This window comes from Pelmatolapia mariae, linkage group LG22 (genome assembly GCF_036321145.2).
Source record: "Pelmatolapia mariae isolate MD_Pm_ZW linkage group LG22, Pm_UMD_F_2, whole genome shotgun sequence".
NCBI lineage: Eukaryota > Metazoa > Chordata > Actinopteri > Cichliformes > Cichlidae > Pelmatolapia > Pelmatolapia mariae.
Genome location: NC_086245.2, coordinates 31,461,911 through 31,483,546, shown reverse-complemented (window position 1 = coordinate 31,483,546; position 21,636 = coordinate 31,461,911). Strand labels below are relative to the sequence as shown.

General features: G+C 42.0%; 2 protein-coding genes across 2 annotated transcripts; both read left to right on the top strand.

Moving 5' to 3' along the window:
* The first annotated feature begins 233 nt into the window (after window positions 1–233).
* LOC135933271 (gastrula zinc finger protein XlCGF57.1-like) lies at window positions 234–7,541 on the top strand. Its single transcript, XM_065471339.1, has 2 exons — window positions 234–820; window positions 3,351–7,541. Exons 1-2 carry the CDS (start codon window positions 586–588, stop codon window positions 4,985–4,987), a joined length of 1,872 nt encoding a protein of 623 aa, XP_065327411.1. The 5' UTR covers window positions 234–585; the 3' UTR covers window positions 4,988–7,541.
* A 674-nt stretch (window positions 7,542–8,215) lies between these two features.
* On the top strand, window positions 8,216–15,590 carry LOC135933272 (zinc finger protein 391-like). The gene is made up of 2 exons (XM_065471341.1): window positions 8,216–9,699; window positions 12,257–15,590. Exons 1-2 carry the CDS (start codon window positions 9,414–9,416, stop codon window positions 13,453–13,455), a joined length of 1,485 nt encoding a protein of 494 aa, XP_065327413.1. The 5' UTR covers window positions 8,216–9,413; the 3' UTR covers window positions 13,456–15,590.
* Window positions 15,591–21,636: the final 6,046 nt, after the last annotated feature.

The window sequence follows — 21,636 nt, the reverse complement described above, 5'->3', positions numbered from 1 at the left end:
GCGTGTGAAATGTCTGAATTATTTTATTAAAGATTCTTTAATAATCTTTATTAAAGATTTTTTATTTTATTTTAATTTATTAAAGAGTAACGGTCAGTTCGACAGACGTTAACACTATGCGACAGGTTGGATGGTGTCTTCGCTAATCTCTATATTTAAACTCAGTATCTGTTTGTTAATGGTTCTGGTACATGCAGAAATGAACAGGAGACGTTAATTGACAATATAACTAAAGCTTTATTATTGAAGCTGTAGATCTCTGTGAATTACTGAAGACATTTAAAATTGAGGTGTTTTTGACAAATTTCGTGAACAGTTCGTATCACGTGATGCGTTGACATTTGAAGCGTTTACACGACACTGGAAGAGAAGTGAAAGCTGGACACTTTAAACTGAAACCTGAATACTTTTAAACCTTATTTCTCTGCCGGACGTTTCCGTCGGATTTTAGCTGGTAGCATAATAGCAACTGTAGAGTCACATTCCGGTTCACGCAGGAAATGAGCGTCCGCCTCCAGTGACGCTTGCCCGGCGATCCCGGAAGTGTCTCGTCCTGTTTACATTCTGCTCTTTGTTCGCTGCAAAATGTCGAAAAAGCGGTCCGAGAGCCGCAGGCTGAAGGCCACCATCGAGCAGCGGATGGCGGCGGCCGCTCAGGAGATCTTCCGGCTGCTGCATGAACGCAGCCGAGCCGAGCTGCCGGAGCTACGGGAGCTGCTGGCGGAGCGGCTGTCGGCGGCCATCGAGCTCATCCTCAACGCGTTCGAAGCGAGCAGAGCGGCCGAGAGAGGCGCGGAGGATCCCGGTGGGGAGCGCAAAGGTCATTGTCCACATTCAGCACCACACTGCAGCCTCAACTAGTCCCATTTACTACTGGCGCGCTCACGGTCCTCCCCCAGATCTTTTAGTGCTCATTCTTCTGTTTATATACGACAGATCTGCATGTATAAACAGATTTTTAATGATAACTTTATCTCCTTTCTGCATTTAAATACTCCGAATACTACATGGATTTAATGAAGTATTTGCACAAAGTGCTATCAGGAAACATTACCTATCAGTGTGGGAGTTTACCCAGTAAACACATCACATTTATTAGTTTCACATAAATAAGTACTAAACTAACACGAGGCTCAAGAATGCTTGAGACTTCGTTTCAAATTTAGGATTAAAATACAGACCGAGCTGAAACAGTGTTGATGTGATGATACTGGAATAAAGGAGCAGACATGAGAAACTGTGCAATGACAGAAGGAGACCAGATGCATGAAGATGAAAGAGATGCTGGAGATGGTCCGAGACAAAGAGATGCTATGTGGTCCTTTCTGTACTTCTAGAGCAAAATAGTTCTTATTCGTAAGGGCTTTAAAAAATGTTTAATTCAGTTCAATTCAATTCAGTTGTATTTATAAAGAACGGAATCACAACAGCAGTCACCTCAGGGTGCTTTATATTGTTATAAGGTACAGTCGTGAGCGCATGCTCAAAATCAACAGAAGCAAATTCACGAACTTTTCATACATGGAAGAGCTACGAATTACACTAGAGCACTGCGGACTGCTTCGGAGGCATTTATCACCGACCCTTGCTACTAGATCTCGCCCACAGTGGAAATGTCTCAGGCGGTGCGAGAGGAAACAGAAGAGGGGTAAGCGCGGAGGCATCCGGAGTAGGTTAGCAGCTAATCCACACAAACCCGCTATTCCCACCATTGAACTGTCCAACGTGGACTCCCCTGGACAGCAAGCTGGATCAGGCACGCTTACTTTGGGCCACTTTGAAGTCAGTGAGGGAGTGTTGTGTCTTCGTGTTTGTGGAAACATGGCTTAACAATAACATTCCCAAAAGCGCCATTCAAGTGCTTTTGGAATGGGGTAGGGGGTAAGGCTCGTGGAGGGGAACTCTGTGTTTACATTAACGATGCCTGGTGCTGTGACCCTGTTGTGGCTTGGAAACACTGTTCACCTCTGCTGCTATGATCATCAATTGCAGACCGTTCTACTTACTGAGAGAATTTTCAGCCATACTGTTTGTTGCTGTTTATATCCCTCCCTGCTCCATTAACAACAATTGGAGTGAGACACTGAATGAAATGCATCAGCATGTCAGTGAGCAGCAGAAGGCCCACCCAGATGCTTTTCTCATCCTGGTGGGTGATTTGAATCATGCAGACCAAAAGACTGCCCAAACTGCAGAAACACGTGAAAATTCCTATACGGGGAAACATGTAATGCGGCCTTCAGAGTGGGGGATGAGGTGAGCCTAAGAACAGCAAGGGCAAACCTGTAACGTAGCATCGCCACCTTTTCACTGATTCCTCCACCCCACTTGCACACAAACTCTTGCCCACGAACACTTGGATTGTGTTGGACACTGTTGTTTATAAAAGATTGTATTGTATTGTATTGTGTCGTATATAAGATTGCTATTTTAGTTTTATCTCTATATTGTTTTAGTTTACAATGAAGGCCATGGGAGCATTTCAATTTTAAATTCCTGTGTATGACTGTACATATGGCATTTGACAATAAAGCTGACTTTGACTCAATCAGATGACCCCCTATGAGTAAGCACTTGGCCACAGTGAAAAGGAAAAACACTCTTTTAACAGGAAGAAACCTGTGGCAGGATCAGGCTCAGGGAGGGGTAGCCATCTGCTACGACTGGTGGGGGGGTGAGGTGAGGAAGACAGGACAAAGACCCACTGGAAGAGAGCCACAGATTAATAATAACTAATAATTAAATGTGAGTGGTGGTAAAAGCTTTGTTTGCAGGATAAAAATTATCAAATTAATGTGAGGCTTTACTTGTGGTTCCTGCACTATTGTTCCTTTGGTAAAAAAGCAACTGAATGCATTAACAGATGGAAGTTTAAGCATTACTGCAGATTCAAATAAAAACAGGAGTTTTATTTTCAGTATGACAATGATCTCAAAAACACCACCAATGCAGTAAAAACATACTTGGATGGAAAAACATGTACTGGAACACTATCAGTCATGAACTGGTCTCCCCAAATCCTGCGCCTCAACATTACTGAAGCAAACACTGATATAAACGTTAATGTAATATACAAACTTCAGGTATCAGTAGTTCAGTAAATTTAATCCCACGACAGCAAGAAAATGATTCATTTTAAACTACAGCAATGACAGGAAACAGAAGAAGCAAAAGTGTGTGCAAAACAAATCAGGCTTCTGGTGTGGACCGAGCAGGAAGGGCATCAGAGGGAGAGTATGGGTGGGACTAGTGTTTAGGTAAAACATCAACCTTAAAAAAAAAAAATCTATTACTAAAAGTGATAGAGTCACATGATTTAAATAATCACATGTCATGTATTTTCTCTCCAGAGTTGTGTTTGTCAGTTGGCGTCACGAGTCTCTCTGACGAGAAACGTCTGAAGCCAAGCAACTCAATAGACAACCAGCTGAAGGAGACTCTGCCTGGCACATCCTCCAGACCACAGACCATCTCTGAACTGGATCGCCAGCTGGGCTCTCCAGGTGATCTAACGGGAGACGAAGAACAATGTGAGAACGACAAGCAGTTGGTGTCTCACCTTTGCAGAGTGTGTGGGAAGTCCTTCGACAGGAAAGGCTTTCTGATGAAGCATGTGGAGAAGCACTCGAAAGAGGCCGACTGTCTGTGTGGTCTGTGTGGTGAGCGTTTTGAGTCCAGTGATGGTCTAATGCTGCATCTCCAGATGCACCGTGACAGCACCAAGACATGCGATGTCTGCGGCAAGAAGTTTCCCTCAATCCGAGCTCAGGAGATGCACATGAGGATGCACACTGGAGAGAAACCTTTTAGCTGCGTTGTCTGTGGGAAAGGCTTCAATCAGAAGGGCAACATGGTAACCCACATGAGAATCCACACGGCAGAGAAGCCATTCACCTGCAACATCTGCCACAAAGAGTTCAGTCAAGGCAGCTCGCTTGAACGACACATGAAAGCTCACGACGGACAGACACCGTTCAGCTGCAGCTTTTGCGGAAAAGAATTTGCAAAGAGTGCTGAGCTGAGACGACATATCCGGTGCCATGGATCAGATGAGCAAACGGCCATCAGTAGTCGGCACAGAAAACCCAGCCTGACCCCTTCTCACTGCTGCAAGGTCTGCAGCAATGCGTTTCACAACAAAGGAAACTTTGTGAGGCATGCAGAGACGCATCTAAACCACCCTGATTGTCTCTGTGGCATCTGTGGAGAGCATGCAGAGTCCTCTGAGAGTTTGCAGCTGCACATCCAGAGTCACAGAGAAACAAGCCGGATCTGCGACATTTGTGGCATAAGCTTCAGAGACATGGAGATCCACATGAGGACACACACGGGCCAGAAACCATTCAGGTGCAAAGACTGCGGGAAGGACTTCCCCAGAAAGGGATCGCTGGAGAGACACATGAAGTTGCATGCTGGTGAGCGGCCATTCATCTGCGAGTTCTGTGGGAAGACTTTCATAGAAAACACAGTCCTAAAGAGGCACATCAAGAGCCACATGGGAGGGAAACCACGAATATACTCCTGTGAGGTCTGTGGCAAGAAGTTCACCATGAGCCAACACCTGGATGTTCACAAGAGGATCCACACTGGGGAGAAGCCATACACCTGTAGGGTGTGCGGGAAGAACTTCAGGCAGATTGGAAACCTGGACTCTCACATGAGGATCCACACGGGTGAGAAGCCATTTATCTGTAGCCTCTGTGGGAAGAGGTTTCGCCAGAAAATCTCACTGGAGACACACGAGAGGTTCCACAAGAAGGAGAAACCCTACAGCTGCCAGCTCTGCAATAAGGGCTTCGTACAGAAGATCGACCTGAAGAGACACATGCTAACGCACACAGGGGAAAAACCCTACAGCTGCCAGGAGTGTGGGAAGAGGTACCAGGAGAAACGCTCAGTGGAGTCACACATGAAGGTCCACAGGGGAGAGCAGCCTGTCAAAGACTGTCAAAGACAGGAAGTTCAGCCTGACTTCATCCAGCTGTGAGCTGCAGACACAGCTCCTGTTAAGACCTCAGTTTGAGAAGCTGTTGCTTCATGAACATGTTGAAATATATTTATGTTCCCATATCTTCAGAGATAATATAGACAGAGTGTCAGCTGGACAGAATTGAAATTACCATAAAGATCTGAGCTTCCTGTCAGACAGTGTGGCTGCTTCTATGCAGAAATATTTGAGGTTTTTTTTAAAAATTAAAACTACAACAGTCAAGTTTTTAGATTCCAGTCTATCACTTTTAAATCAGCTGAATGAAATGTGTAAAACTCAGGACAAGGAAGCTTAACAAGAGACAGGCGGCCTAAAAGAAGTATTCCTCAGGGGGCGGCACTTTCTGATAGTCTAGGAACAGCAAGGGTGGAGGCTCAAAACCTTCGAGCTAAAACTTTGAAACAGAGTTCATGCATTAAGAAATTAGTTAACAATCTGTAATTTTTACAAATGAAATATTCTGGGAGCTCCACAGATAGAAATAGTTTCTAGTTTTCAGTGTTTTTAACAACTGAGTTTTTCTCATATTATTTCTTGGTGTTTATGGAGCAACATAATAAACATATAAGGATGCTGGTAGACAGGTTGATTGTCCACAGCTACAAATCTTAAAAATGAAATAAAAAAGTCTATTTTGAATTTTAGGTTGTGTTTAAGTTTCAAGTGAATACAGTACATGAATTAGGGCTGCCACGATTAGTCGACTAGTCACGATTACGTCGACTATCAAAATTGTCGACGACTAATTTAATAGTCGACGCGTCGTTTGAAGCTTTGTAAGATCCCAAAAGATGCGGGAACAAGTAGTAGGATTTAAGAGTGTAATAATGGACTGAAACAGAAGATGGCAGCACTGCATGTACAAGGATGCCAGCTGCCGTTAAACCCCGAAGAAGAAGCAGTGTCCGGTATCGTAGCTGTGTCCAAATTCAGGAACCGCATCCTCCTGTGCCCGCATTTGTAGGCTGATTACGTTACAGCGACACGACGAAGACTGTCCAAATTCAAAGACTCCGACAAATGTGGCCGACAAATGCGCCCTTCATTTCCCCAGATTTGAAGGATGGGTCGGGTGTATACTTTGTGGCCCAACCTATCCCAGAATTCATAGCGCGGCTCTGCTCAGTTTCCAACAATGGCGGCAGCTAGTTAGTTTTAATATTACTCTTATTATTCTTTTTGGGTCACAAAATAAACTTTTAACATATTTTCAGGCGAGAATGTAGCTGTGTATACTTCAAATATCTGCTCAGTTTATCAAGACACCACATATTTTCAAAAGCGCTCCGAGGTTTTCGGAGACGTCTGTTACCCACCAGCTCGATAGCTAGCGGGGTTCAAGGCTCACTAGAGCCGGTGAGAACACCGGACTCCCGGCAAATCGTTTTCAAACCCCACCGCTGTCTTTCGCTACTCAGGTTAAACATGATATATAAGTCACTTAGATAACTTAAAAATGTTATTGTTTCGCTTTTTTCAGTATTTTATTTGTTCCTGAGTAAATCGGTTTGGCTGAGATTAAAGTTCTAGTTTTTACACAGCAGAATAAACGTCAATCAGACAACTGATTATCACAAGTGTGAGATGCTCGAGAATATACTCCGGTGTCCTGTTATAATTTAGATAGCAAGGAGCAGACGGCTGAGTTTATTAAACTCCACCGAAACTATTGCAAATTTCATTAAAATTTAAAAAACTATCATCTTGTCTTTATTTTTAGTTAGCACTTAAACACTTTAAGCTGTAAGCTAATGATAGTTATATAAGAGCAGATGCATGCTGGTGCAATAAGCTGTAAGTTTTACGTTCAATGGATGCATGATCTGATTAGTCGACTAATCGCAAAAATAATCGGTGACTAGTCGACTATCAAAATAATCGTTGTGGCAGCCCTAACATGAATACATACAAGTATGTATTCATGTACTGTTGTGACCTTTTTATTCATACAAATATTTCCTACCATTAATTTGAATCTGCTTCTGTAACTGGTCGTATTATTTTTAGATTTTTACAGGAATTATTCCATTGGTGGAGTGAATACAATGGAAGGTTGTGGGAAATATGTGCATGTTCGTGAACATAATGAGCAGATTGTGTTATTTTGCAGTGAACTGTAGCTAGCTGAGCTGAGCAGCTTCAGAGTGTGTTGTGAAGTCCAGAGGTTTGAACAGGCAGGCAGGCATTGGGCAAACTCACTGCTATTTATAAAATGTTTGTAGCCCAGTGACTGGATTCATACCTGACCAGGTGTCCCTTTCTACATCCCACACATTCAGACAGTGTTCCACATTTTGATTGTCCTGCATTTTTTTTTTTTGTATCTCACAGGTTCAGACATGGCAATGCTTTCGTCATGCTAACTTAGAGGCTAGAATGTCTTGTTGTAAGTCGCTACAAAGAATTGGTATGAATATGATGGAAACTACCCAAAAGAAAAGAAACTGAACCAACAACAGAAGCTGACAAACTGCTTCTCCCTAGGATGAAGCCAGTGGGAGGCACTGAGTCTTGTGATTTTTTGTGCTATTTTGCAGTTTCATACAAGGATGCATTAGCATCATAATGAGCTTGAAAGAGTCATATCAGTCTATGGATGTACCCCCTGAAGCCCCACCTTGGGGAGAGTGGAGTGGGAAACTGACAGGTGGATTGGAGAAAGGTCTGCAGGGATGTGGTGTAGACAGAAGTGAGTTTTATCCTCAGATATGACTACATGGGTTGAGGATACCAGCAGCAGCAGGAATTAAATAAAATTAAATTTCTGTCTATAATTTAAATAGCTTGGTCACTTTAAGGCCAAATGGAAGCTTATACAGCAAGCAACTGACAAGATCAGCAGTTTTATATAGGATAAAGATATGTTCCCATGCTCAGTCACCATAAAGGCACAGTATGTTATTAGAAACTGCTAGTCCATGACCAGGTCCTCACTTCACCTGCTGCTTGTCGTGTAGAGATGTTCAGGAAATTTGGAGCTACTGTGTGTGTCACCAGTGTCTTTATGAATAATTATCCTTTCATTTGATTAAGATCCTGTTTTTTTTTTTGTTTTTTTTTAATGGGGTACTTGTCTTATTTATAGGGATTGTCATGTCTCACCAGAGGAGGAAACAGGTGATTCAACAAAGGCCAAAAGACTTGCTGCAGGACCAGAAAAAAGAGAAAAGAAAACTAAAAATATCAAGAATTGATATTACTGACAAACTTTATTAACAACCTGGCTGCATCCAATGAGCTCTAGCTAACAGCGGCACCTGTGTCAGGTAAGTCCAAGCTGAGTGACAAACAGCAGCTCAGTGATGACCTAGTCCTCTGACAGTAAACCAGGAGGACAGACTCTTGCTCCATCTGGCTGCTGCTCATGACAGAGCCAACAAGGCAGCTGCTGGACCACATGAGGACTATGGATTACTGTGGACTCAATCTGAACCCCATCCCTATTTCTTTAAACTTTATTAATAAAGTTGCAATTATTCAACAAACAAAAGGACAATAAGGATAAAGTCAAAGTATATAATCCAAGTATAATTCAAAATTTATTATTAAGCAGTTGAAATTTCAAGTTACTAACTGTGCCATGTCTCTTCTTCTGGTCCGTGTGCCAAAACAGACAAAGCGCTCCGAACCCAAGCAGAACACACTTTTATTATGAGACACAGAAAGAGAATATTCATATCACTGGTTGAGAGTTTGGGGGAGTTTGGGGGAAGACTGCAGTTTAAACTTGGTCCCCCTGGTGTGGGGACCTAAGGGATGGCCCTTAGGTCATCTTACACTTTATGCAGCGAGCTTCTCCCTGTGATAGGAAGAAAACTCTCCCCACTTCACCATGGCAACTGCCTCTTGTTCTCTGGTCAGCCCTGTAGAGAGCAAGAAAGAAGAGGAGCGGGAGAGCTCCGCCAGACTTTATATCTTATAGTTTCTGTGCTTTGCTGTGCCATACAGAACAGCATCCTATCACAACCCCCACACATTCCTTGGGGCGGTGTCTTCTATTTGTTTGTGTCTGTTAGTATCAGTATGTACCAGTCTACTTTCAATGCTCTATTCTACAATACCTAAACGTGTGACTAAAATTATTAAGTAGTTTAAAAATAAATAAACTCCACCACATGTGATGCTCCTCAGCCTCACCTGCTCATCATTGAATGCGCAACCTTTTTCTCATGGCTTTCTGATCAGTTGATCTGCTGGCTCACAGGCGGTTTACTTCTGGCTAAAAATGTCCCTCACAACCAGAAAGTAGCAAGGAGACGACGGCGCACGCTCACAACTCTCCTCTGACTCCGACAGCCTCCGCTTCAGCAGGGGCGCTGTTCGCTCTCCCCGCTCCGCGCTCCTCGACGCGGAACTCGCAGCGTGTTTACTTTCCCACTGGCTCTCTTTGTCCCGGAGGCTCCCGGTGGGGAGAAGCCGCAGAATGTGCGCCGTGCAGCTGCTGCGGGTGTCGGTCCACGAGCGGATTAGCGCCGCCGCCGAAGATTTCCTGCTGCGGCTGGAGAAGGGAGAAGATGCAGCCGAGCTCCCGGCGCTGAGAGCGCTGCTGACCGAGCGGCTGACAGCGGCAGCGGAGGAGATCGTCGCTCTGTTGGAGGAGACCGTGGCGAGGTACCAGGACAGAGTGGAACGCTCAGAGCGGGAGATCTGCCGCCAGAGGAGGCTGCTCGATGCCGTGCTCAAGCCCGAAGTCCGGCTGCACGCGGCAGGTCAGTGTCCGGAAACAGCCGAGCGCAGCCGAACCGAGCTCGCGTTGTCGGCTGATATCCGCACGCAAGAGTTGAGAGGTGAAGCGGTATTTTAAGAGGAAAAACGAAGAAGAAACACACTGAGAGAAAAGCAACAGGAGGCTATTAGCAGGCTGTAACCACAACTCCCGGGAGGCAGCGCAGCACAGCCTGACGGGAGGTGTAGTGTAGAGCCTGCAAGAGAAGCGGTTGAGGAAACCGCACCTGTGAATTGCTCTCTCTGCGCCGCTGTTGTTTCTGTCCGGCTCACTGTGACATGACACACACTGGTGTCCACTCACGCTGCAGCTAACTTCCCCACAAGGTCACATGACAGGAACCCAGCTGCCGGTAAATGATCGAACATGCAGGCGGGCGGTTATCATCTCACTGATTGCGTGCATCCCAGCAGATTCAAAGTAAAATTATTGATGAGAGAAAGAAATTATCAGTTTTTCTCATGTTCTGCAAAACTATGGTAAATTTAAGAAAAATGAATCCAAATTTGTCTCTATGACTTCAGTATTTTGTCACACTTTAGTGTTGTGCTCTAATGATAATCAGCAAAAGTGAGATTTTCCAGTTTTCAGAGAGTAAACGCTGTAGTGCAGCAACAGGAAAGTCACTGTGAATCCGACTCTGACAAGATATGAAATATAAAATTCACTCCTGTCTTATATTTGTTTTCCAGAACTGCCGTCTTTGATTGATGTTTTCTGGTAAAGTCTAATCTGACCTTCCTGTTCTCGAGTGTAACCACTGGTTTGCACCTTGTTGTAAATCCTCTAGAGCCACCTAATGTGACTCCAACTCTACATCCAACCACATGACTGATAATGATAAATTGTGAGACTTCTTATTGTTACTGGCCCAAGAACATACCTAACTTTGCCATTTAATTTTGAGCTTCTGACAATGGCTGTAATTCAGTTAGTCCACAGATAATGCACCAGGTCAGATAAAATCCTGAACTCAAGCAGAAGGTTTACACTTTATTCACATCTTCACTAATTTAACATCCGCTTTGGTCGTACACAGAGGTGAAACTGTGTCAGAGTGCCACAAATCACAGACCTGACTGTACATCACTCAAACTGCAACATGTTTAAATGCTTATACAGATTAACAGGCGTCTCTTGTCTTTCTGAGCTGTTATCAGCAATAAACTGATCGAGCATGGAAAGTTTTTAGTTCATAATGTTGAGAATGCATCAAGACACTTCATAATGTTTTCATTTCAGGAGGAAAAAAAAGGAGGCAAGATAAAATGAGATAAGATCACAGAGCCTTTATTAGTCCCAGAGTTGGGAAATTCACATCACGGCAGGAGAGTAGACAGAACAGGGATAAATAGATGCACCAAATGTTAAACCCAGCAACATTTAATTATCTATAATTCTGGTCCAGTCGTGTGTACCGTCAACACTTATTTTGTCACACTCCAACTGTGACATCATCAAAGCCCTATGTTTATACTGGCTCTTTGCAATTTTTTTCTTCAACTTCCTTCAGAAGGTGATGCCAGTTTAGCTCGGTTGGATGAGCAGGCAACCATATGCCGCATGGCTGAGTGTGGCTGGCCCGGGTTTGAGTCCGACCTGCAGCCCTTTGCCGCATGTCTTTCCCTCTGCTTTTATGTCAGTTTTCACTGTGCATCTAATAAAGCCAAAAAAATATATTTAAAAAAAACTTTCTTCAGAATCAGTGCTGACTTTTGGTGCACACCTCTGGTCATGAGCATAAACTAGGCGCCTCCAGAGTGTCTGTGGTCCTGCTATCGGCTAGTTAGATGTTCTTCTCTGTGATGGACCACATCTGGTGATAGTTCCATTAGACCAGAATCTGCAGCAGGCGAGGACCTGGTTCATAAGCTGCTGCACTGAGCAGGACCAGAACAACATGAAGGAAAGCCTCTGAGAAAGGCAGCTGATTATTAATCCAATTTCACATATGCCACAAATTACATATTTAGTTATTTGCCCCAGAAAGGTCGAAGTCCTCACTGGCTGTGCTCACATCTTTTCTCTTTCTTGTTTTATCTTCAATGTCATGCTGCTCTGTTGTATCTTAATTGCCCCTTGGGGATAAATAAAGTCTTTCTGATTCTGATTTCTCCTCACACCCAGCTGGTCATGGCAGATGTCCGCCCCTCCCTGAGCCCCTGATTTCCTCTTTAACATTGTAGGATCTTTACCTTTTGTAAAATAAAGCACTTTGAGTCAACCTTTTGTGATTTGGCACCACATTGTAAAGTTAAATAATCACACAGATCAAAAATATTCTCATTCTGTTCCCTCTGCTCTCTTACTTTCTCCAAAACAGAGATAGGCTTAAGTGTCACAGGGTTAAGAAAGTGTGCTTCTGGCTCTTGGCATCCAAATTAGTCAAGTGCCTATGATGGTGTCACAAATTGACCCCGAGCTGCTTCTTCTGCATAACAATCTGTAATCTGTAGTGGACATCATAACATATATGATGGTACAACATATTTCTGCTAGGATTGAAAGAGAACTGAGATCACATTTTGTGTCTGTTTCAGTGTTTCCTTCAGATGTTCAGCAGCCGTTGGGGAGCAAAGATGAAGTTTCCCGTGAACACCAGGAGAAGAGCTCCAGTCTGGACCCGGGGGAAGACCCAGTGCCCCCACAGATTAAAGAGGAAGAGGAAGAAGCCTGGGCCAGTCAGACAGGAGAACAGCTTCAGGACCTGCAGGTGGCTGAAATCACCACGTTCACATTCAGCCCTGTGCACGTGAAGAGTGAAGATGATGAGGAGAAGCCTGAGTCCTCACAACTTCATCACTGCTGGACTGAGGAGAGCAGAGGCTCTGAGGGAGGACCAGAAGCAGACAGGAACTCAGATCCAGATCCACTGTTACAGCCTGTTAGCGAAGACAACTCTCTGGACTCGACTGAAACTGATGACAGTGACTGTGACTGGACACAAACAAAGGAAGCCCAGTCAGGTAGAGATGTTAAAAATCCTGACAGTGATGTTGGCACTGCAGTCAAGGAGAGACCATTTCCCTGCTCATATTGTGGGAAAAGATTTAGCCTTAAGGGAAATTTGAACAGACACATAAGAGACCACACAGGAGAGAGACCATTTCCCTGCACAGACTGTGATAAGTCATTTAAAGACAGTGGCTCCTTAACAGCACACATGCGATGTCACACTGGGGAGCAACCATACAGCTGCTTGTTCTGTGGGAAAAATTTCAGTGGGAGGGGAAACATGACCAGACACATGAGGATCCACACGGGAGAGAAACCGTTCACCTGCTCAGTGTGCAATAAAAGTTTTCATGTTAAAGAACATCTCAATAGACACATGAAGTACCACACAGGGGAGAAACCTTTCAGCTGCTCCGTCTGTGGGAAAGGCTGTGCTCAGAAAACAGACCTAAAGAAGCACATGAGAGTTCACACAGGAGAGAAACCCTTCAGCTGTCCTTTCTGTGGAAAGTGCTGCGCAGAAAAAGGAGACCTAACCAAACACATGAGAGTCCACACAGGAGAGAAACCATTCAGCTGTAATATCTGTGGGAAAAGCTGTGCCCAAAAGGGGAGCCTGAAGATCCACATGAGGGTTCACACAGGAGAAAAACCGTTCAGCTGCTCTGTTTGTGAGAAACGTTTCACTGTTACGGGACATCTAAAGAGACACATGAAGCTGCACACAGCAGAGAGTCATCCGCCTGGGTCTGCAGAGTCACATTCAGGCAAAAGTAGAAAATGATGAGTCAGCAAACACATTGTATTGCAAAACGGCCTTCTCAGACTGATCAGCTGTTGCTGGAGATGGAACTGATAAAACATACAATCATTTACAATGAAGAGGATACAATGAACGAGAATGTTTCTTTGTTCTACAACCAAATCAAAACAGGCTTATAAAAAGTGGCGAGTTTTGATAGGAGCGTAATAGTTTGTCTTTTTACCAGGAGCTGTGAATGCATCTCCTACAAAGCTTGATGTCCTATTTATTAAAAAGTGCAGGGGAAAATATGTTTCACAGGAATCTGACAAGTTTGAAAAAAAAGTACATCCTCATATGCACTTTTTTCCAGATGCAGTGTTCCTTTTAATAAACCACCAGGAAGGGCATTTATATGGATCACCCTGGTATTCACCGGCAAACTCTCACATTCAACTTTAAATGTTCAAGAAAAAGGTCTGCATGCACAAGTGTTACTGCAGTATTTGTACGTTTGCAACAATCAGATTTATTATTGTAGGGTCAAAGCACCTTTGGTTGACTGTTGTTGTGAACTTGCTATTATTTAATTAAAATTAAACTCAGCAAATCTGCAGCTTTCCAAATGAATGTTGCGATATTGTTTGAAATTGAAGCTTTGATGAATCTGGTTTAATTTTTTTTTTTTTTTTTTTTTTTTTAATATCGTGAACATGGCCCTTTATGATCAGAACAAGGATGTGCTAAATTGTAGGCATCCAGATGTGGAGAAGAAAAGTCAGGTTTTGTAGAAAGGTCACATCACAATCACATCAAGATTTTAGAAATGGGAGTGGAAAGTGCCATAAATCCTGTTTATAAATGAGAACCTAGTTGTTTGGTTTGTGTTGGAGAGGCACAACATCTGACTCAAATGAAAGGGCACTGAAGTCCAAAGAGAAAATTTGTGGTTTTAACGTTTAGTCGCAAAATTATCAGTTGAGTTTGTACTGAAGAACGTCCCGCAAACCACTTAATGAAGAGTTTGGTAGGAATCATCAGTAGATTCATGACTCAAGTGATATAAATGACATATCATGTACTTTGAAAAAGTCTTCACTCTGCTGTCCTGCTACAGAAACCGCTTTAGTGAAGGTTATACATTATCTTCTCATGCCCTCTGACAGTGGACTTATCTCTGTGCTTGTCCTGCTAGACCTCAGTGCAGCGTTTGATACTGTTGACTATAATATTCTATTAGAGCGATTAGAGCATGCTGTATGCGGCGCTGCAGCGGTTTGAATCATATCTATCTAATAGACTGTAAATGGGAGTTCTCTTCACACACTAAGGCTAATTATGGAGTTCCTCATTAATTATGATACTGCCCCTGGGATAGCACATATTTTCACTGCTATGCAGATGATACCCAACTTTTTTTATCCATCAAAATCGTAAAAATTAAATATGTGTTTCAACCTCTGTGGACCCACAACAACAAATCACAACAGCAGTCGCATCAAGGTGCTTTATATTATAAGATGAAGATCTAACGATAATCGTATTTACTGTCTCTGAGGCTCAGACTGACTTTCTGTCAGATTTATGGAAACATAAGTTTGAGTTTGAAAAGGATTCTGGAAGAATCAGGTCTCCAGCTCATTTTATATCCACAGCTGTATAAATCAACGTTTAGAGCTGATTTCACTGAGAAACAAATGGATTCAGCTTTATTATCCCATCAGTGATCTCTTACAGAACAACTTTTTTCAATGAACCTGCGAGGAGCTGCACACTGTAAAAATGATAAAACACCCGTGTGTCTCTAAGAAACACTAACCTGGTTTTCTTAAATTACTTTGCCAGAAAAATATTTGCAGCAGTTTTCATTTGTTTTTTTTACAGTTAAATTCATATATATATATATATATATATATTAATTTAATACGATGTAACACTAGAGTAAATGTAAAAAATCTTTTATGTGAAAACCTTTAACAGAAAATTAAAAATAGTTAAATGATAATTCCTGCTGTGTTTTCCTTTATTGTATCACTGACTCAGCTGTGGACTTTTTCCATGGAATTTGTTCTGTCTGGTGTCACTGAGCTGAGAATCAAATCAGTGGGAGATTTCTGGTCAGAGCTCAGTCAAAGGTCAATGGAGGACCACAAGAGCCACACACATCGAAATAAAGAATTCTGTGCTTAAATAATGTTGTAGAATAAATTCTGCATTTAAAAAAAAAAAATCATTTTATTTATTCAGACATTACTAAAGTAATTTATTATTGAATAATTTAATTTTAAATAAAACACTATTTTACTCTATAGTACTTTATTATTAAGAGCAAATGTATTAGTTACACAAAGTTGTTTATAATCTAATTATATATCGAGCTCAGTCTTACGTCATTTCAAATGGAGTTATTTATTACATCTGATCTGGTTTGTCTAGCCAGTATTGACTGAACACTTGGAGACAAGCAGGAAATACAGTTTCAGCATTGCAATGCATCATAATTTGCAATGATGTCATAATGAGAGTTTCTTAGTGTGAAAGTACACAATAAATACATTTAGACAGATACACACAGGCTGACTTTTATGAGGGTAGCAGAATAAAATATATGCTCTCTTCACCACTGTATATGCACTGCTCCTCTTTATAGCTTTGATTGATTATTGTTTTGATCAGTCTTGACTTTATGATTTATCAAGCCTCCTTATGTTCATTTTAGTATCCTAACACCCCCTTATTATCATCTCACACTCTGTATCTTATGCTGTATCAGACACACTTAGCTTACAAACAACTGATTTTTCAAGCTTCTCAAATCATGTATTCTCAAAGTGCTATTCCAATTCACAGAAAAAGAAAAAAGCATAATATTCCAAACCATTTAAAGATAAAAAAAGAGGAAGAAAAGGAGGAGTGTCTTAAATTTCTGCCATGTCAAGTCCTTTAAAGGGTTCTGTGGTTGTAAGTTTTCCACCTGGATTCTGAGACACTCTGGCTTAAATCAGGAGTCTACAGTCACAGATGTCACATGTCCACAACCAGACTGGTCAAGAGTCAGTGTTCTCTGTTTGACCCTCAGGTTCTTGGTGAACAGGATATCAGGAACTGTTAATGGTTCCACTTTAGAGCTTACATTGGCAATGAAGCATGCACCATTGAGTCCAAACTAGTCCACTCAAATGATCTTGAATTATATACCTTTGCCTTTAACTTTGCCTTTGCCTTTTTAACAGTTATAACTGTTGCATATGTTCATTCACCTCAAACTTTGAGTTTTCCTCCTGTTAAAATGGTGCTTGCTGACAAGGGTTGCTTGATTGGTAGGGTTCTTATGGCGTTATTTTTGTGCCTCTATTCTGAGCGCACGTAAAAAAAATTTTGCTAGTGCAAATGTTGCATTTGAGGAGAAAATTATTTTGAGCGAAGAAAAGTTTAATTTAAGTGAACAAAATTCATTACTGCATGCAAGAAATGTATTTCAGTGTTTGCTATTATCCATATACACACACAATAACAGCCCCTCTTGCTCAGTTGTTGGCATTTGCTCTTGCTCAGATCTCTGCTCTGTGTGCTCACAGACATCTGCGGACCTGCTCTCAGTGTGTCGCTCCTGTTCTCAACATCTCTGCACCCTGCACTCAGCTCTTTCTGTACACTGTTATAAATGTGCCACAAAACCAACCAATCACAGACTTGGATGCAAAAATTCTGATTCACTGTTTTGGTCTCCAATCAGCTTGCTAGCTTCTGCATTCCAGAAACACTGTCCAAAGTGTAGCTAAATCCAGTGGAGTGGTTTGGTTTAAACTAGATATTAAAACCAACAATGGTTTTAATATATATTTTAAAATAAGATAACATACTAACCGAAAATGGGTTTAGCTACACTTTGGAGAGTGTTTCCAGTATATGCTGGTATTTACATATAAAACCTGATTTCATGGAGCGTTAAACTGCAGCTCCTGGTACCGGGGGAGCTGGGGTCAAGACATATTGTGAAAACATGTATTGTGTATTGCGATATAGCCAAAAAATATTGCAATATTAGATTTTCCTCATATTGCCCAGCCCTACCATAGAAGCTAGAGGCTATTAAACAAGCTTTTCTCCACTTGTTAAAGCAATTTTAATCAAAATTATGACATCACCTTGTGAGTTCTGTAAATCCTTGCATTGCAGTTTTCATGAAAGAGTACAAAACCACAAGCACTTTAACAAATATGGAATGCTTAACAAAGATATGTTTCATTCCTTCACTTTGAAGTTCCAGGTTGTTTGAAATAGTTTTTCCCCTTTCAAAACCATGGATGTTAAATGTAATAAAAAATAAATAAATCGGCAATTCAAAGTGCGCTATCCTGTGATCAGGAACTGTTTGAGGTAAGTGCAGTCTTTCCATAACTCCAGATAGCAACAAAAATTTCTGGCACAACTTCACCTACTTTCTTAAATTGATTTAAGACTAATGGAATATGAAAATGAAACAAAGGACCTCAAAAGAGCCAAATTCCTAAGAGATGAGAGAGACTGCAAAAAGGGATTCACATACCTGTGGTCCAAAGATACTCAATTCAACTACGAATGCTGCCACGATCATTGAACCACACCAAACGCAACAGAAAGTTTGGTTTAAGAAAACACATCCAAGGCTTCCTTTAACTACCACAAATAAGAAAAAGTCACAGCACAAATTACCCAACCACTCCACATATCCTTTTTTGGACCAAACGGAGTTCCCCCCCGGAACCACCGCCCAGAAGAGGCCCAAATCCAAACGCACACGGCGGGGAAAAATGAAAAGACTCACTGAGCCGTCCACGGACCCGATCCCAATTCCTGGGAAGAAGTCAGCTGTTGTTAACCTGAGTAACACTGCTTTGACCCCTGCTCAGCTATCAGTGCTTGAACTTGGTCGTTCTTTTGTACTAACTCCTTCTGTAGGTCAATTTGAACTCTTTTGAGATTTACATAAAGTTTTTAGAGATGTTAGATGCAAAAGTGTTTTTTTTAATGAACAATGAACCTTCCCACAATAATGTACACAAAAGTACCTTTTACATTAAAAGCAGCTTTTGTCCTATCAACATAAACCACTTGATAGATACACACTGTAGACTCACAGAACTTGAACTCGAAAAATATATTAAACAGAAAACCTTTACTTCACACAACCTAACAGATGACTAACAACAAGAACTGACAGAACTCGAACAGAATAAATCCATTGTCATCAAACCTGCCGACAAAGGAGGTGCCATAGTCAACAAAGGCAGCACGGTGGCACAGTAGTTAGCACTGTTGCCGCACAGCAAGAAGGTCCTGAGTTCAATTCTACCATCAGGCTGGGGTCTTTCTGTGTGGAGTTTGCATGTTCTCCCTATGAGAACACACACAACATAATAATCAGTACCTGTTTAGGTGCAGTCATGACTCAAACACAGAAATAATTGTAGGTTTCTGTGAACATCAAACCTGTCTGGTGCTTCTTCTTCCTGATGTCTGAAATATGCAAAAGTTCTTTTATGACTGAGTGGATACAGTGGTGGTGACACCATAATTAATCAGGCACATATAATCATAATCTTCCTTGTCCATTTACATACTGTAAGTACAAACACATTACTATTTTGACTCTAATACTTTTAACCTTAATATTTGACTCTGTAGTATTTAGGATGGTTTCAATTCAACCCAATGTTTGTATAAAAAAACATTATTGCAGATTAATGTGATATTACTGTGGAGTAATAAGTCTTGGGAATACAGTCAGTCAATTCACCACAACTCTTCATCTTGATGGCATTTTTCATAGAGGGCAGCATGGTGGCAAAAACCAGGAACATTAAAGAAATAATTTTAAAACATTGATATATCCTTCAAAATGACTCAAACTTATTGGGGACCTTTAAAGAACCACCAATGATAACCTGTAGGAGATGAAAAAATATTAGAGATAGGCTTGTTAGAGCTTCCCAGGAGCCTAATACCCCAGACAAAGTCAGATTGGTGGGATTTGGGGCGTTAAAACTCTTGCCATGTTCCAAGCATACCTGGTCTCTGCTTTATTAGTTTGTCCAATAACATTTTAGCCTCTGAAAATGAGGAACTATATATAATAAATGGTGTAATTTCTAGACTGTTATATATTTTTTTGTGGTATTTTTGTCCCTTGAATTAGAGATGAAATCTGCACGTTAATCACATCTTGATTATTTTATTTTAAATTAATTTTAAATTTACTGTGATGATGTTCATTGGCAAAATAACAAAAATTTTACATTGTCCATATACTTCTGGATCCAACTGAAATACCCAAATATTGCTCTGCCATCAGACTTTTCTTTTTTTTTTTGCTGTTGTGTATGGATTATTCAAAGGAGTTAGCAAAGAAAAGCATCTGGACTTCTTAAAGTTGCTTGAAGACGTTTCACCTCTCATCCAAGAAGCTTCTTCAGTTCTAAGGTCAAATGGCCGAGAGTCCCAGATTTAAACCCAGTGGGAGTATCCCCCCAAAGAGGGACAAAGGACCCCCTGGTGATCCTCTAATCACATGAGCCAAGGTGTGAAAGCGGGTGTGGGACCTAATCAGCCAGGGTTTCGGGTGTGCTCATTGTGAAACCTGGCCCCACCTTGTCGTGTGAATTCCTGAGGTCAGATGGCCCAGGATGTGAGTGGGCATTAAGGCGTCTGGGGAGGGAACTCAAAACTGGATTATAGATGGCAGACAGTTGGTGTCGTAAACCACCGCCTCTGTTCAAAGATGGTCGCTCACAGTGGACATAGATGGCCTCTTTCACTCCTCTTTCAAACCATCTGTCCTCTCTGTCCAAAATGTGAACATTGGCATCCTCGAAAGAGTGACCTTTATCCTTAAGATGCAGATGGACTGCTGAGTCTTGTCCTGTGGAGGTGGCTCTTCTATGTTGTGCCATGCGCTTGTGAAGTGGTTACGACACCAACTGTCTGCCATCTATAATCCAGTTTTGAGTTCCCTCCCCAGACGCCTTAATGCCCACTCACATCCTGGGCCATCTGACCTCAGGAATTCACACGACAAGGTGGGGCCAGGTTTCACAATGAACACACCCGAAACCCTGGCTGATTAGGTCCCACACCCGCTTTCACACCTTGGCTCATGTGATTAGAGGATCACCAGGGGGTCCTTTGTCCCTCTTTGGGGGGATACTCCCACTGGGTTTAAATCTGGGACTCTCGACCATTTGACCTTAGAACTGAAGAAGCTTCTCGGATGAGCAAGCAACTTTAAGAAGTCCAGATGCTTTTCTTTGCTAACTCCTTTGACTACGATGACCTGGATGACTGAGAACCTTCACAGACATGTATGGATTATTGTCCTTCTGCATAACTCAAGAGCGTCAGGAGACAAACCATCATCAGCTACTGAGATGGTTTACTGTTAAAGACTGAGAAACCACCAAGCCAGATTTAGGGCACATCGATTATAAAACTATATTCTTGGACAATGGTACACGACTGTGACTCTATCTGAACCTGATTGAATGCCCTTTTTAAGTACATAACTGCACACAGGAAGCTCAGATTATTTCGTTTGTTCCTCTGAAAACTGGAACACATGAAATCTCATAGCCATGTGTTTGTTGATGCAATGCCACACAATAAACAGCAGGGGGCAACAGAATATTGGCCCTGATTTTAGCCTCCTGCTTCATGGAAGGTGGAGGCAATGCCCACTTATTGGTGATTAAGGTTCTAGTGATGAGTCACAAGGAGAGGGTGGGAGATAGGATGAGACACAGAGATAAAGAGAAATCGGAGAGCAGAGTTAGGAAGGTGGGCTGGGGAGCCCTGCTTACATTACTTCCAGGTGTCCCCTCACATTGCCAGGAGGCTGACATATTTCTGTCGTCTGACCATGAATCTGCCTACTCTGTGCTCTTCTGCCAGGGTCCCACTTATCCATTTATCTGTAGCACATGTTCATTCAGAACAGGCACAATCTCAAATCTTAATCTCCATTCACGTCAAAGGTCAAATCAACAAACATCCTGCAATGAATATTATGTGGCAATTTAATAGTCTTTGCCACAATCAAAACACAAATTCTCTGGCTTTATTTTTCTGTATTTGGGGTAACAGAATTAGACATTTAGGCACCTGCTTGGTACTATTCAAATTCATCCAGGACTTGTTTTGCAACCTATTTAACATATCTCACAGCATGCTTCCCCTTTGAGTTTCATG

Excerpts from the sequence above, each read along its gene's own strand:
- LOC135933272 (XM_065471341.1), top strand. The coding sequence starts at position 9,414 with ATGTGCGCCGTGCAGCTGCTGCGGGTGTCGGTCCACGAGCGGATTAGC. Across the intron at positions 9,700-12,256 it reads AGTCCGGCTGCACGCGGCAG|TGTTTCCTTCAGATGTTCAG; the intron begins GTCAGTGTCCGG and ends TGTCTGTTTCAG.
- LOC135933271 (XM_065471339.1), top strand. The coding sequence starts at position 586 with ATGTCGAAAAAGCGGTCCGAGAGCCGCAGGCTGAAGGCCACCATCGAG. Across the intron at positions 821-3,350 it reads TCCCGGTGGGGAGCGCAAAG|AGTTGTGTTTGTCAGTTGGC; the intron begins GTCATTGTCCAC and ends TTTTCTCTCCAG.